The sequence below is a fragment of the Podarcis filfolensis genome (genome assembly GCF_964270895.1).
Source record: "Podarcis filfolensis genome assembly, chromosome: 11".
NCBI lineage: Eukaryota > Metazoa > Chordata > Lepidosauria > Squamata > Lacertidae > Podarcis > Podarcis filfolensis.
Window position 1 is genome coordinate 59918961 of NC_139613.1, and position 16709 is coordinate 59935669.

General features: G+C 47.0%; 1 protein-coding gene across 1 annotated transcript in view; it reads right to left on the reverse strand.

Moving 5' to 3' along the window:
• RORB (RAR related orphan receptor B) overlaps positions 1-14460 on the reverse strand; it is a 157514-nt gene extending 143054 nt beyond the window's left edge. Inside the window, exon 1 of the mRNA XM_083577018.1 lies at positions 14291-14460. Coding sequence (XP_083433144.1) covers positions 14291-14297 — 7 coding nt within the window. The 5' untranslated portion in view covers positions 14298-14460. The remainder of the gene's footprint in view (positions 1-14290) is intronic.
• Positions 14461-16709: the final 2249 nt, after the last annotated feature.

The window sequence follows — 16709 nt, forward strand, 5'->3', positions numbered from 1 at the left end:
ATCCTAAATCCTCTGAAATCACAATTGGCGCTAAATTTGCCTTTACTTATTTGCACTTCAACTCAAATTGGCCTGTCTGGAAAGACCATTTGTAATAAAACATTCTGATTCCCTGTGCTTTTCAGTTAGCTGCAGCCTGTGCCTTTAAGCAAAGCTCTTCTCTGGTACTCTGAAGGCAGGAGCAACCACCTTGGTGGAGCAAAACAGGTCTGGGTCTGAACTGTGATTGGATGGGAGACTGCCTGAAAATGCTTTGTATGCTGCTTTCAGTTGCATCATGGAAGAAATATGAAGTGTAAATGTAATAAATAAATGAGAATAAAAATCAATCAATTAAAATCTAGTCACATAAAATGCACAAATGCTGCATTTTAAATTGCATGTTAACCTGTATTTTAAATTGCCCCCCCCAATTATGTTTTTACTGTAATTTTACTGGTGTTAGCCACCCTGAGCCCGGCTCTGGCAGGGGCGGGGCGGGGGTATAAATAAAATGTATTATTATTATTATTTTGCTTTTGAATATGTGATGGTGTATTTGGGGGCAGGATATGTGCATATATTCAGCACCAAAGATATGGCTGCTATTTTTGTCATTTAGCTTTTTGTAAACAGTAAGCATTTCACAGTAAAAATCCACCTCAAGCCACATAACTGCTGAAGTGGCCTAGGCACAATTTTCTGATGTCTGTAATTTTTAATACAGGTTCTTTGCCCATCCCAGAACCAGATCAGTGGGTTTTGCTTACCTGCAGAGAGTAGTACATGGTAAGAATATGTCCAAGAACTTCACAAAGTGAAGAAAGCATTACACAATCATGAAAGGTACACTTGACAAGGGAGCACAGTCACTCTCACCCCAAGTGCACCCATAAGTATGTGCATTCCCAGATTCCTGTTTGTCACATTCACACCCTACGTTTTTGAATGGTCTCTTTAAAAAAACAACTCAGGTCTAAAAATTTACAAAAGAAACACAGCATAGAAAGTAGCCCTTGGAATGCATTGAAGAATACTCCCCATGATATCACAAATCATTTGAAATGCATTCTCAGTTTACACAGGGAACTAGTCACCCCAGAAACAGCAGAGCAGCATAAATTCATGTGTTTCTTCCAGCACAGATGGCATTCTTTGAATTATGCCGTTCCAAGAACCTACTTAGCCTACCAATATGATCCCTCAATACTTTTGCAAAATTGTATTACTCTTTAGTGTGTACTGGATTACTTCACTCATTCATTCAAGATTATTATATTCTCCCCTTCCAGGGCAGCTAGCAAATGATCATGCAAAGTAACACATCATTTGAACAATAAAGTTGTCACAACAACAGTTCAGCAGTGAATATTATTGGTAAAATAGTTTACCCCATTATACAAGCACCATCTTTTCTTATAGATTTGTTTGAAACAGAATCTGTTACTGTCTGCAGGCACCTAGAAGCCTTCTCACTGAAACAACTCAATTCTTATCACAACTCTTTCCCTGTTTTCTTGCATCAACACAAATATGGGAGTATCCAACGCTGTGCACACAGACTTCTGTTCACGCAACTCAACCTCCCCTTGTTCTTGTGCCTCCCCATAATTTGCTCTGGAGGATCCTTTGGGACTCTGGAGCATATTCTGAGGGGACTGGAGAGGTTACAGGGGAAGGAGGTAGTTCCATTGTGCATGCAGAAGTTTGCTGTGCAAGTGGAACAACAGCTTTGGATATCACCCACAGAAGTCTATGATCACTCACAAATCTCTCTGCAGGCAATTACTGTGCAGATGCAACAAAATATTAAATCCCAACACCTTCTGGAATATAGCACAGTATGTCATAATATGGTCATGCAACTTGTTAATTACAAAATGGGAATTAATAAAGGAATTATAAAACAATGATTGTGCATTGATCAGCTGAACACATATTTTCTTTTACTTTTCTCAGTGACATTGCATAGGTAGAATGACATGAAGCCTATACACCCAAGGAAAATTGTGCATAGAATTAAAGACTAATACTTTTTAGATTGTAAAAGATCCAGCCAAAGTCCTTTCTTTAATATAAAATAATGCAAACAGCCATACAATAGAACAGGAAGAAATAAACACAGCTATGGGTTTTTCTCTACATACAATGCTAGTATTGTCTTTTTGGACAGCCTCTATCGTGCTATTTGACTGCATGTATGAATGAGCAGGATAGAAAACAAAAATGAATTTTAAAGCCTTGTACTGTATATATTTTACATTCAAATTTCAGATTAAGGAATTGCAAAACCCGGCTGAAGTGCTACATGTTAAAATGGTCCAATTATATATTTGTCAATTTCCTTTTGATCAAGTTTCCCAGTTTTCTCTAAACACAAACCAAACAACATTAACAAAATGTCTAATAAGACAATATAAAGCCACTTTAGTTATTCCTGCAAGACAAACTGAGAATTATCCAACACTCTGGGAACTAGGGGTTTATTGAGTTTTGGGTAGCCAACTGTGTTACTTATTAAGGCTGCAGTCCTAAGGACACTTGCTAGCAAGACACATTAGACACTATGGAACTTATTTCTGAATAAACGTAGGGTTGTGTTGTTAGTCAACTGGGTATGTAGAATCAAGGCAGCAAGGCTACAATCTGAACCATACTAACTGGAGAATAAACTCAACTGAACTCTAAGTCCCACTGAGCTTACTTCCGAGTACTTTGTAAATTTGATATTTCCCCGCTTCCTTACTATTGGCTAAATCCAGAGGAACTTCCTGCAGCAGAGTAAACCTTCTTTCATTAGAAGGAGCACCTTCTTCATCCAGAGGAAGAAGTTCCTCTGAATCCTACCTTGACAACATCTATTCAATGGGGCGTTTTAAAATTTACTCATACCTTCAACAGGAGTTTGGAGACTGTACAGTTCTGTGGCAACAAAGCTTGGCAGCAATCCATTAAAATCAACTGGAGTTTTACTACTGACTTCAGTGGGACCAGGATCGCACCCTTTCTAAAATGCTAAATGATTTTATAGCTTTGATTATCTCAGGCAATGTTTAATCTTTTGCATTTCATAAAACTTCAAGCCACCAGATTTCACATGGGCATACAGTACACAGATTCTAATCTGATTTTTCTTGTTCATGTGAATAGCCTCAGGATAGCAAAATTTCCCTGTAGACTATGAAATAATCTCTCAAATAATGAGTTCATCTCATGAGTATCCACCACCAATGCTTGACCTTTTTTTTCTCTTGAAAGAATACTTCGTTTACGGAGCTTTTAATCCAGAGATAATCTGGCATTGTCTTTAAAAAAAACCTTAGGTATTTTATTATACAGCCTCATGCTAGTTCTTGAAACAATTACAGTCCATCAGAATAGTTTGATAATAACACCATAAAAAGTACACTCAGTGTACTTTGCATGTTGAGATAAATTGCAAACACTTCTCAAAGTAAATTCTCAGCACTATGTGTTTGGAAAGGTCCAACACAATGGACATGATCCAAACAAACATTAAGCATGTGGATTTTCCTTTCCTTTCAGTGGGAAATTAAGCATTTGCTTAGATGTTCCTTTGAAATCAGTAGGGATCCACTGACTGACTTGGCTTGATCATGCACAAGGTGTGTAATTGTAGTTTAGACCTAAAAAAGGTAATTCTGATGAAAAATGAGAGAAGCACGGTATATGAATTTGAAGGAACCAACATTGGATATTGGTAATAAATTTGGTAACCAAGCAAACACTAAGAAACCCTTTGAATCAAAGGGCATTTTCAGACATAGCACAGATGGCAATTTATAGCCCTTATTGTATTGGGTGTACAGGCGTAAATGTTATTACTGCAGGGCATTACTTAATTTTAGTTTAATTCCAAAATGAAACTTACATTCCAACTAAGGTAGACTGCATTATATTTGAACTGGAAAAGGCAAACAACACATTTTAGTCATTCAAAAAGACATATAAAATAGACTGTCCCTGTTCACGGTAACCTTACCAGGATCTTGTACAATCAGTTTTCATAGAAACCATAGAAGAATGATTCAAATGGTATTGTTACACAACAATGAGTTATTAATATCCAAACAGTATATGACTCCATGAGTCACTGAGGTCTCTGTATTCTTCAGGATGCTCTTATTTAATGTTTTATGAATTTCTTTGCACTCTCTATCTAGCTCACTATGAGTTCTGTGTAATTACTGGTAGTTACTTACACTTCTAGTAATTAGTATGATTGTCATTAAAATACCCGTGGGTTGTCTTGTAAAGGTATGAATGGGCAGGGTCATGCACTGAAGACACAACATGGACTATGAAAGGGCTGACTCACGTATATTGTATTGGTACACTGGTAAATCTAATTTCCATTCATCTGATGATTACTTCAATCAATATTAATTCCTGTGTGCTTCCTTTGTCTTCAGTTACAAAAGCAGACATCCTTCAGTTTCACAGACGCCAAGGCATTTTCCTCTGACTCCATTGCGTAAAGCAAAAACGCAGCTTGATGGCTTATTGGGGGTTTTCCCTTCTGATATTGCCTTCTTGCCCTACATAACCATTACAAAAATATTGCAAGTGGCTGTTACTGGTACAATATATTCATAGCATTAATTGTACCCTTGCTTTACCTAGGAAGTCACAGAATATTTCATTTGATTCCAAATACATTTGGATTAAAAGGGGTATGTGCTTTATAATGTGAGATATTTCTGTAAATTAACTATAAATTAATTCTTCATTTCCTTTGAAAATAGGAATATGTTTCAATACTAATATCTAATTTTAAATGGAAAAAAATCCCAATACTGTTTAGATTAACATGGACAATTCAAAAGTAAGTTCTGTATGTTTGGACCATATGCTTGTTACTAGAATTATTTTGGTTTCATTGTTGAATTTCCCCCCTGATAATTTCATTTCAATTGATTTGTTTCTTATAATATTCTAGATTGATCACCCTCGAAAGGGCTGTGTCTAACAGAATATAATGTTTAAAAATCTAAAAGGGGTTGAACATATGGCCAAGGCAGAATTGTTATTACAAAAAGTGCTTCAAATGTGGCTAAATATATTTTTAAAATTGTTCTTATATTTATTTGTAAGCACTTTACTAAAGTAAAACCTTTCAGTATGTTACTTAATTAAAAAAACAGTGAGAAAAGCATCATTATCAGAAAAAATACTAATCTATGGAAAGAGTTTCAAAAAGATCACGGCATTTTCAATTTCAGGCTAGATTTATGTAATATGACTAGAAAGGTATCAGTCCATGTAAAATGAAACCAATGTATCCAAGGTACTAAGCAGTATCATACAGCATTGTATGTCCCCTAGATTTGTTAAGTATTGCTGCAAAGTTGGCTTGTGTTTTATGGTCATTGAAGGCCTTTCTACTCACAGTTCCTTTAATAAGCCTGGTCGTATCTATTTATGCCACATATAAATAGTATATTTAATGGTCAATGGTTCCCTGAATCTTTTTCATTGCTCACATCAATAAAAACTGAACCCCAGTGGTGACCAACTCAAATAAAAGTATCAATTCTGGCTAATGTATTATGGATAGCTGTTGACTGTTTCACAGATATTGCACCAAATCAATTAAGAATAAAAAAATCATTCCTTAGGATGGCATTCAGAATTAATCATCATGTTTCAGTAACACACAATTATTGATAATTAAAGGAAAATTTTATTTATGTTAATAATCTTGCGAAATTACCTACATTCACTGTCAGACAAATTATATATTTTGAGTCATGAAGATTGAGTTTTATGCATTTTTTGATAATCCCAAAAACCTCCAAATTGTTGGGGGAACCATTCTACTTCCTAGGGGCCTATTCTGAGACTAAAAAGAATACACACGCACACACTTGAATGCCACATTTGTGAAGCTGAGATTGGATGCATTGTTGCCACTGTAAAGTTTTAAAAGTACAGATTTGAAAACAATTTGCGAGGTATTGGCTCAACACATCTTTACAATAAATGATGGGTTGTGGATAATTATTAGTGATAAGGCATGCTTAGGATATCATCTGCTTCAGTTAACCTTGTAACTTCTCTACCATTTTGGTTACAGACCCAGCAACACTAAGAAGTATCAAAACCCTCGACATTTTAAGTATCCCACAGAGCATCAAAATCCATGGGTTTTTTGCATGGGAAAGCCACTATTTAGATGTGTTTGTTCTTTTAAATCTGGACTACCCACTGATTCTATAAGTATGTATTTTAATGTGGAAAAGGTGTTCAAGAGATGTTGCATTTCTTTTCTTTTTGGAAGAATCAGGCAGTGCCTTTTAAATTTCCAGCTCAAATGGGCATTTTAACAATTGCAAATTAATTTTTTTGGTTATTTTTTTCTGTCAGCTCCTCCGTCCCCACAACCACGAACAATTCTGCGAGTCAGAGATCTTTTAATCGCAAACTACAGCGATTAGTTGAAGAGGGCAAGGCCAATGTGTGAAACGCACAAAGAAGCTTGCATCAAACCAGATGCTAGATACACTTCTGTGGTTCCGTTATACACTGGCAATAGCAGAGAATTTTTGAATTACAGGAAAACATTAACTTGGCTCTTCCCAGGCTCCTGTGAAATTTTGTTGCACAAGACACGAGAGAATCGCCTTAATACAGAGAGCCTCATTCTGGGATCTGAAAAAACACTGCAACTCATCGAATTCTGGTCAGGGCAGGGATACAGGACTTTCCAGGGCAGGGATACAGGATTTTAAAATCAGACCGACCCCCTCCTCGTCTACAGATCAACAATTCATTTCTGCCGCCCTTTCGCCTACTTTGACTTGAAGTTTGAAGTTCAACCAACCAGGAGGGGCGGAGATGGAGAGGAGGAGAGGAGCGAAAAAATGCGGGATCTTTCGAAAGTGGAGATGGTGAGATGTATATACATCGCCGCTAAATAAGACCTTTATCGCCTCCTCTGCTATAACCGCGTGTTCAGCCTCGCAAGGTTAACGTGCTTTGATTTTGCTGGATGCCAATAAATCTATTGATTCCCGTGTCCTCTTCCCCTTCAGGGACAGAACTGAAAATGCGGTGTGATTAATATTCCATTAACAAACAACTCCGGTCCTAAATCGAACGAACAGTATTGTACTAGACCTTCTCTAGGATTGTGGGCTGGAGGATCCTAGATGAACCCGGCGGCGTTTGGGATAGTCGCTGTTGTTGTTGTTTTAAATGAAACAAAAGACATATCGGGGTTCATTTGGCACCATTGTCCCAGCAGAATGAGATGTCAAAGGGAGAGGCGTTTTGAGTCCAACTTCAATCTGAGCACCGGTGCGAACCATCTTTCCTCGCCATGAAGCCCCACCAAGTGCACTGGGCCTGAGGGTGTAAGCCTAACCATACTGGCTTGGGCTTAAGCCGTACAGAGGACGGTGGGACTTGCTTCCGAGTAAGCGTGCATAGGATCGGGCTGCGCGATGCGGGCTTGGAGCGCAGCTTTACACTATTAGAAGTCTGTCATGTTGACTTACTCGGTCGATTTATTCTGTCTGCGCTTCGTGCCAACGTTTCATTTCATTGCTCTTCCGTGGTAACAAAGGCCCGTTACTCATAAATGCAAGCAAATTGCTCAGCATACCCAGATTTATTTAGGATTTGTGGTCAGATCCAGACAAAGTTGCATCCCCCATTGTGGACCCCTAACATGGGACGAAGCCTCCGCCTACAGCGGTGGGTGACGGCAGAGCTGGTCAGCGCGGGAGACAAGAGGGGAGTCTTGTTGCACCTTGAAGCCTACTAGGTTTAACTTAGGAACGCTTTTTAAGACTGGACTCCACTTGGTCGGAATCGGGTACATCTGACGAAATGAACTCTCTAATCCAGGAATGCGCGTGGGCCATGATATATTTGTTGGGTTTTAAGGTGTTACAAGACGCCTCGATGTTTCACGTATCGCTATACCCAACCTATGCGCCCCCAGTCAAGCTTGCACCCCTATTGCAAGAGGGGCCTATGCCGGCAACCAACACAGGAGCTGTAGCATGGCTCGGAGTTGACTCTTCTCCCGCCCCGTAGATTTCCAGGCTGATTGCCGCCATTCGGTCCTACAGCTCGCTTTGTGGTGGAAGGGGCCGGGAGCGAGCGCGAGGCGCAACTCCTTGGGGCGGGATCCAAAGGCCAGCTCCCCACCTCGGCTGCCCGCCTGAAATGCAGCCACCGCCTGGGAAGAAGGCCCAGAGATCCACAGGTTCTGCATCCGCGCAAATATGATTTGGATGGGCTCTTTGCCGCGGGGGCCGCAGCCTTCAAGATCCTGCCGTCAGCCCCCTCCCCCCGAGCTTGCAAAGCTGGTGGCGGGTGGCGGGGAGGGGACGCGGTACGCCAGGAAAAGGGGCGAAGGGGGGGGGAGAGTTTCCCTGGACTGTTTCCCGACGTCGAGGCCCTCGAGTCGGCCCCGATTTCACCCCCGTCACAACAAAACGTTTAAAACGGCGAGCGGGAGGGATTCCTGCCATGTCCTGGTCACGAGAAGGCCCTTCTGATTGGCTCTCTTGCCGCCCTCCCCGCCCTCGGCCGAGCTTTCGGCTTCTGGGGACGCGGGGGCGGACCTTGCCAGGAGAAAGTGGTCTTGGTGGCGGGGCCCCGTCACCTGCAGGTCGCTCACGGGGCGGGGGGGGGAGGCGAAGGGGGCAAGGAGGTGCCTTCGGTCGTGCGGGACACGAGCGAGAGGATGCAGAGGCAGAGAGATTGCTGGGGCCAGCAGAAACGGAAGCAGCCGCGGCGCTCCCCTTCGGGGCCTCATCCGTGGCGTTGATTTCAAAGCCAGCAGTTCTATGTGCACTCGTGCAGCCGCGGAGCGCGGTGGGAAGGCACTTACTTGGAAGTAAATGCCGCTGACTTCTTGGGCCTTAGCTCCTTCCGGTAAAGGTTAGGGCTGCCAAACCCAGTTTATGTAGGAAGGGGTAAAGTCCACGAATCCAGGAAGCTCCGTCGGAGTTTTGGAGCGGATGTGAATTTCGCATCCTTCGGGGAACCGCGGGGGCAACCTCTTCCTTCGCGTTTTATTCAGGCAGATTTGATGACATGGTGCAAAGGCCCTTTTTAAAACTAGATGAGAGCAAACTTGCACCCCAAGCGTTCTTGGAAATAAGTCGCACTGAGTTTAATGGGACTTCATTCTGCGTAAGGGTGAACAGAAACAGACTGGTGTGGGGGGAAGAGCAGATATTGTAAAAGCAGCACATTGCGGATGGAGAGGAAAGCAGACATACACAAACGAACCCCGCAATTTTTCGGTGGGAAGGGACTATAACTCAGCCTTTCTATATTTTCCCATCGAAGCTTCGTTTGCATCTGTCTGTGGAGTAATTTGAAAACCATGTGTCAGTCCTGCAAATTTATTTTCAGGCCGATTCTACGTGCAAGGAACCTACAGTCCAAATGGAACTGCCGTTCACGCATGGTGTTAAGGAAGACGTAGGCAAGATGTGTGTGTGTGTGTGTGTGTGTGTGTGTGTGTGTGGTGTCCTGTGATATATAGAACCTATAAAAATATTTATGAAAGAAAAGCGCTTGGAAAACCTGGATAGCTTTCGCTGAGTAATCTCTGCCTGTCAGGCGCTGGAGACTGGGCGGAGGGGATCCTGCCCTGGTCTCTGGACTTGTTTTCTCAGCCGAAAGAAGTGGGTCAGTGGAGCACATGACAAGCCCCGGCTCCAACACAGAAACATACAAAAGAGACAGACAGACGGAGAAAAGACAGCAGATGCTGCCGGATTCATAGCTTAGGTAAAAGCAAAACGGTTGGGTTTCAGACCAGACAGTGGCTGGTCGGACTGACACAGGCCCTTTATTGAGCCTCAAGTCAGCTACACCTTCTAGATCCCTGCCTGCCCCTTTTTGTGCTCAGCAACCCAGTTACTGGACGTGCATGGTCCCCATCCTATTGCTTGCTTACTCGAAAGTAAGCACAGTTGGTCGCTATAGGGTTTGCTTCCCCAGGTAGAAATGCCCGAGGTGCAGGACCATTCAAATCGCATAGCTCGCCAACAATGCTCTTCGAAGGTTTACATTACGCGGGTGAAGGAGAGCCTTCCCTAGCCAAGGGAAATGGGAGGCCGCAGAACTATGTGAGGCTTCCGAATCAGAGAAGTGCCTTATCCGAGTCCAGAAGGCGCTTTCCCCAAAACCAAGAGCGGCGCCTTCTATTTTGGCAGCGCATTTCCGCATATCTAGTGGTTCGCTTGGTTTTCCGCTGCTCATGCTTGCCACCTCTTCATGCATATGACCTAACAGGATCATGTCCTCCAAATATCCCAACACAAAAAATGTCGATTCAGCGATGTCTGCTTGGAGTCCCATGGAACTCAGTCCGACCACGCAACTCAAGCCGGAGCATGCCCTCCCCCACCCACGAAAGAAATTCCACTCATCTCAAAGCGGCTTACTCCCTAATAAGTGTGCTTAGCACTCGCTGTGCACACCTACCTGAGAGTAAGCCCCATTGAACACAGCAAGGATTACTTCCTAGGAAACATGCACGGCATAAAAGACTGTTAGTCTCTAATGGGGTTGTCATGTGTCCTCTTTTTCCAGGACACGTCCTCTTTCTCAGGGGTAAAATTTGAGACAAATTGCATTTATTTGCTTTGAATGGCCGTCATTGAATGCTCTTCAAAATATAGCAGCTCTACAATGCTACAGTAGCCCCACTTCCTACATAAGCCGGGTCATCCGTCTGGGCTTTTTTCCGGCATGTGTGGAGTGTCCTCGATGTTACTTCGAACTTCCCACCCTCGTGGTCCATTCTAGCCACTGTAGCTGCATCCTCCAATTCCGTCCCAGTCCATCAGAAAAACAGGACTCAAGAGAAGGCCGGAAGGAAACAACCCCAGATTTCCGCAGCCGAGCCTCTGAAACCCAGTTCATCTAAAGTGAGAATCGAAGTTGAGAATGGCTTTGAGCGCGTGCAGAGTGCATTTCCCTAGATACTGAGCTGCGAGGTCAGAAAGCCAACAGGCCAGTCTCACCCCAGGATCCTCTCCATTCAAAAAGATATACATTTGCGTCAATGGAGTAGATATGAAACGCCCGGCTTCTTCCCAGCTTTTCTTTACCCCCCCCCCCCCGCCCAAAGTGCTGCTCCCTCTTCCTCCACTCTCCGAGGCCCAGCAATGGCAAGGAAGCGCCCACGGCACTTCCTGCTGTCAGGCCTTCTCCGGCCCTCCACAGAACACAGGCCGCCGCTCCATCCGGGTCGTTCCGACTGCGCGCGCCCCTCTACGGGCCGGCCTGCTTTCAGCTCCAAAGCACCCCTGACTGACCTCCGCTCCCGGGGAATCATCACCCGCCTTTTTGTCCCTAGGCTCAAAGTCGTCCTGCAACGCACAGCACCTCTTCCCCACAGCCACAGTCCTTACAGGTATGAAGGAAACTGCCCCTTCACATCAACACCCAGGGATCTCACCCCCCCTTCTGGTATTATTGGTATTGGTATTAGTATTATTTAGTAGGAATCGGGAATTTCGCTCCGACACCGAACTCGTACCTTTGCCTAGAAACATTGCACAAAAGGAAGTCTGGATGAGCCCTGAGTCTCTGCTCTCCTTAGATCAGCAAGTTAAAACTGAACCCCTCGACACCCCCACCCAACCACCCTCAAAAACCCAACCCCAAATAATTTTCCTTTGCGCACGGCCTGTTTCCAGGGATCTAGAGAGGAGTGAGACTGTTACCGAGGGCGCGCACACAGAGAGGGTTTTTTTTTGCTTCCCCATCATACCAAGTTAACATACGCCCCCCTCCCTTCTGCATTGGAGGGCGCTGTCAGTTTTTATCTCCGCTTTTGCCTTCCCCGCCTCCTACTCGTTTGCGGGAGAGAGACAGCAGAGACAGAAAAGTTCACTCAGCAAACACATATCCAGCAACCAGCGTGAGTTGAGTTTGTGAGACTCTCCCGCCCCTTTCCCAGCTTTACCGAAGTCTCCTTAAAAGGGACCCGGGTTAAGTAGGGGGTGAGTTAGATATTGGGAGCGAGGAAACGCGCAAGCGCCCGTCACATCAGACTTCTGAGCGGACAGCGCAATCCTAAAGTCTGCGTGCTTGGGTAGCGAAGAAGCAAGGGTGCCTCTTCTAAGCTACCTGCTAGAGAGCAGTAGCCTTATCCTTTGCAAAGGCACCGGCCAATCCACTACTGAGTGAAGGGGCGGGTAGCCCGTTGGGCCGGCCTTATTGAACATGAGAACAGGGCCAAGAGCGCTGGTCAGAAGACCAACGAGAAAGCTGACCGCAAGTTCCGTTAGGCGCGCAAGGCAGAAAGATGGAGCAGTGCCACCGGCGCGGCCGAAGGTCCAGCGGAAAACGCGCTGAATGGGAGAGTAATATGCATTCCTCTCCCCCTTTTTTTGGTTTTAGGTGGCAATCCTAACCCCGCTTACCTAGGAGTAAGCACAATTGACTTCAATGGAACAGACATGATTAGGATTGAGCTGTAAGTCTATCATTTGAAAAACACTTTTGCACGGAAGGAGTGATGTAAGAAGGACATGAATTGGGTGAAGGGCAGTATACACATTTAAATAATAATAATAATAATAATAATAATAATAATAATAATAATCAACGCTGGCCGGCTTTTTTTTTTTTGGACTCCACTCCCTGCGCCCCCCCACCCTCTCCATCCAATGCTTTGGGGACCTTTCTAAACAGCTTTGCGATCTTTTCTGACGGAAAGCGCGGAATAAAAGCACTTGGAATAAATACATCAATATAAGGATCAGGCCGGAGAGGGCCCACGGCAGCAAGCTCGAGTTTCACTGGCTTAGGGAATACGAGGCTGATAACTTGGAATACTAGGATCCGCGTGTGGCCGCAATAACAGTTGAGAGTGGACTCCTCGTGGAGTGGTGGGATGTGCTTGGGAAATGGAGGTTGGGAATGATGGCGTGGGTCTCTTTGGGGGAGGAGAGAGAGAGGTAAAAGCAGGTGTTGGTTCAAGGAACTCCTCGGAAATTAAAAACGAGTCGAGTCAACATGCGGGGTGGGGGTGGGGCTTCAGAGAGACTTCAGAAAAGTCCACTCAGCAGAATAAGCTGGGGGGGGGGGGAGGGGAGCTCGTCACATTTTGAAGTAGTTGAAGGAATCCACGTTACCATCTAAAGAGAGAGCCGCTCCTCCCGCACCTAAGGCCATGGAGTCCGGAGCCTAGAATTACCTAACCGCACCTCGGGGGACTCTCCTGGCCGAGGGACACCCCGGCAGTCCTTCGAAGGGGCAGGATCCACGGCCGCAGGCAGCTCAGTCCCCGGTCCTTCAAACATCTCAGCTCACCCCCCTTCAAACCCCGCCTGCCCACCCCTACCGCCAGCCTTGGACTCGAACAGTGATGCCAAAGGACCGGTGGTGCCACGAGTGGTGAGTTCCAAAGAAAGACAGTCAGCAAGAATGGGATGCCAGCAGGGTAAGCACGAGAGAGATGCCTGCCTGTGGGGACCACCTGCATAGGTGGACGAAGGTGCCCCACCAAGGGGGCCCAGGAAAAGGAGCCATCTGTGCCAAGGGGAGCCTCCAGCTGCCGCTCCTTCCCTCGGGACTTGCTGCCCCCCGAGTATGCAGAGGGATCGCGGCCCCTCCTAAAAATGGGCGCGTCTCAAGTTTGGGATGCTCTGCCTCCGGTCTTTACCTGCACCCCTTGGGCTACGTTGCCCTCAGTGCGCCGACCAAGATATCCCGGCTCCCCACGCAAATACATGCCCCCCCCTTATTCTGAAAAGAAGGGCGATGCTCCCTTTCTCCATCCCGGAGCACCTGCCACCTGCTTAGTGGATGTGGGCGCCCACGCGGAGAAGACCGAGTTGGGGGGCTCTGTTTCGAAACTCGCTCCAAACTCTGTGCCCGCCTCCCCCAAGAGCGAGCCTCCGAAGCGCCAAGTCAGCCTCTCGCACCCAAGGAAGCCTCCCACAAACTTAGAAGACGCTCCAGGAGAAGTTGTCACGCCGGATGCCGCTCATGGAACTTCTGCTGGAGTACCAGGAGAAGCAGGCGGAGAAAGCGCTCAGGCCCTGCTGAGACACCTTTCAGAATAATAATAATTAATAATCATAATCATAATAGAAGCCATGCTTCCGAAAAAGAGAGACACGAACGTGAGAACTTTCTGACAACGTCAGTATCCATTTCCTCTCCATCTTTGATCCCTTCTAGACGCCCCGAAGCAGATTTGTTAAGAGCCCCCCCCCGCGCCCGGAGAGGGGGTTCCGCCAAGCCCCCCTTGGGCCGCCCGACGCCCCGCTCTCCCCGCGGATCCCGATGCAGCAGCCCTTACCTCGCATGATGCTGGCGCTTCCCTGCTCCGCGCAGTCATGTAGCTCCCAGCTTTAAAATCCCCTTCTCAGCGAGAGCGCAGGCTGCGGCGGCGAGAGCGGGGCTGCTCGGCGGCGAAGAGCATTCCTCCCAGGCTGCGCTCGCCGGGGCTTCCTCGCGCACACTTGGCTTTCTCGCAGGCGCCAATTCTGACGGCGGCCGGAGAAGCCGCCTCCGCCCTCAGCCCAGGGTCTTTCCGGGTTGTGGCGCTGGGGCGTCCGGGCCGCCCTCCTCCGCGCTCGCTCTCCGCGTCCGAGGCGCCCCCCGAGCGACTCCGAGATTTCTTTTGTGATCCCTCGAAGTGAGGAGCGCCGGCCGCGGCGGCGGCGGGAGGGGGAGCCGGGCGAGGGAGGGGTCGTGGTCGCCTCGTCAGTTTCGGAGCAGGAGGGAGAAATGACGGCGGGAGGAGGGCGCGAGGGGACGGGAGTTTCTTTCTCGAAAAAGAAGACACCGGCAGGGAGAGCCGCCGAAAGACCAGGGCCGTGGGGAGGGCAGAGCCTGTGCGTTTCTCACATGACACCCGCGCCTGTCGGAGCAGCTTTCTCTCCCCGGCGCGACTTGGTCCCCGGCTTCGCTTTTGACAGGGACGCGCCGAGCGCGGGAGACGGAGGGCGAGAGGTGCTGAGGGAAAGCTGGCAAGAGGCTTATAGCGGAGGGCGGGCGGGAGCCGGCGACTTCAGGCCCCGCCCACTGTCAGCGCCTCGGCCAATCGGAAGGCGCCCGAGGTGGGCGCCCGGCTGAGGGAGAAGCTCCGGCTCGGACGCGGGGGGCGAGGGGGGGCGGGGGCGGGGCCAAGGAGAAGGCGCGCCGGCGCACGGAGACCCGAAGCAGGACTGGGCTCGCGCGCCTCTGGCTGGGGGACGAGGCGCCGTGTGGTAAAAGCTGCGCTCTCTCTACAAGCCGAGGAGGCCCCGGGAAGGACTTCGCCCTCTGGAAATGTGCCCCCCCACAACCCCCCCATCTCTGCCAGTCCCTCACCCGCAAATAACTCGAAGAGATTACAAAACGAGACGCGCGCAGATCGTGGGGCTGAGCAGCCCAAGCGCCCAACCCCCCCCCCCCGCCGGGCCAGCTCCGCTCCAGGACGGGAGAGCGCGGCTGAGGGGGCGCCCTTCGAAAAGCCCTGCTAGTCGTCCCGTCGGGGACTCCCCCTCGACTGAAGCTCCTCTCTCTGCTCTTCCTGGCCCAGAAGATGGTCGAGAGGTTGCTTGTTTCTGGCCTCCTACGAGCAGGGTCCCGTCTTCAAGAGGAGGCAAACCGCCGAACGAACACATAGAATTTATTCGGCATTGTTTCTTTCAAATAGTTGCTCACACCATGCTTCTGATTCAGGAGGCTGTTGCTTATTAAGTGCATGCCAGAGAAAGCCAGGGAGACTTCAAAGCAGAGAACCTGTGGCCTCCAGATGTTGCAGGATACCTGGCCATTGCACATGCTGGCTGGAGCTCAAAGGAGTTGGAGTCCAACAACGTCTGGAGGGCCATAGTTTCTGCAACCCTACTTTAAAGTGTCACAATGTTCTCTCCTACTAAGGATTCAGGGTGATTGGAGATGCCAGGGTTTCTTTTGTTTGGATGTCAGACATACTAATTCAGTGTAAGAGGCACCTGCAAAATTTGTGAAGGCAATGATGAATCCCATACTGATCTCCAAAATAACTGGCAGGCTCAGCATAGACAGGACTGCCCAAACCTAGGATTTCAAAGCCCCTGCTTTGATTGTTCTACCTCCTTGTCTGGTAGGTACCGAAGAGGACATGCAAATCATGTTGGAGCAATTCCTTTGTGTAGTTCTGTTGCCCAAATGTATACACTGAAAATCCAGCTGCCAGTTCAGCTGCTGAAGTCTTCCATTTGTACAGTGATACTGCTTCAATAATAGGCCTCTTCATAGGTTCCCTCCATGCAGGATTGAGCATGTTGACTCTACCTGCACATGAGGCAGGAAAGGCAATTTTGTGTGAGGAGGCTTGTGTGAGGAACGTTGCATGATCAGAGTTCTCAATCATAGTGTATATAGAAGCACCTTGTACTGCATATGTGTGTGTAGAGGTCAAGGTTGGGGCTAGCTGGTTAGCAGATTTCAGAGGTGGATGCATCAGATTGGATTCTAGTCCTTTCCTCCCCATGTTCACTGAATGTAGGGAAGAATGTCTGAGCTCATCAGAGAGGGATAGACGAGTCTGTTAATACTTATTTCTACCAGTTCCTCATCTTTTTTAGGTTTAAATTCAGTTTGTCCCATTGCCATGTCAGTTTGCAAACTTAAAAATAAATAAATCAGCACCAAAAATTGTTATTCATCGCATGCACATTTCTCATATACTCATTTTTGTATGGTGGTTTGACTGATATACACATGTTTACAATAAATTCCCCTAA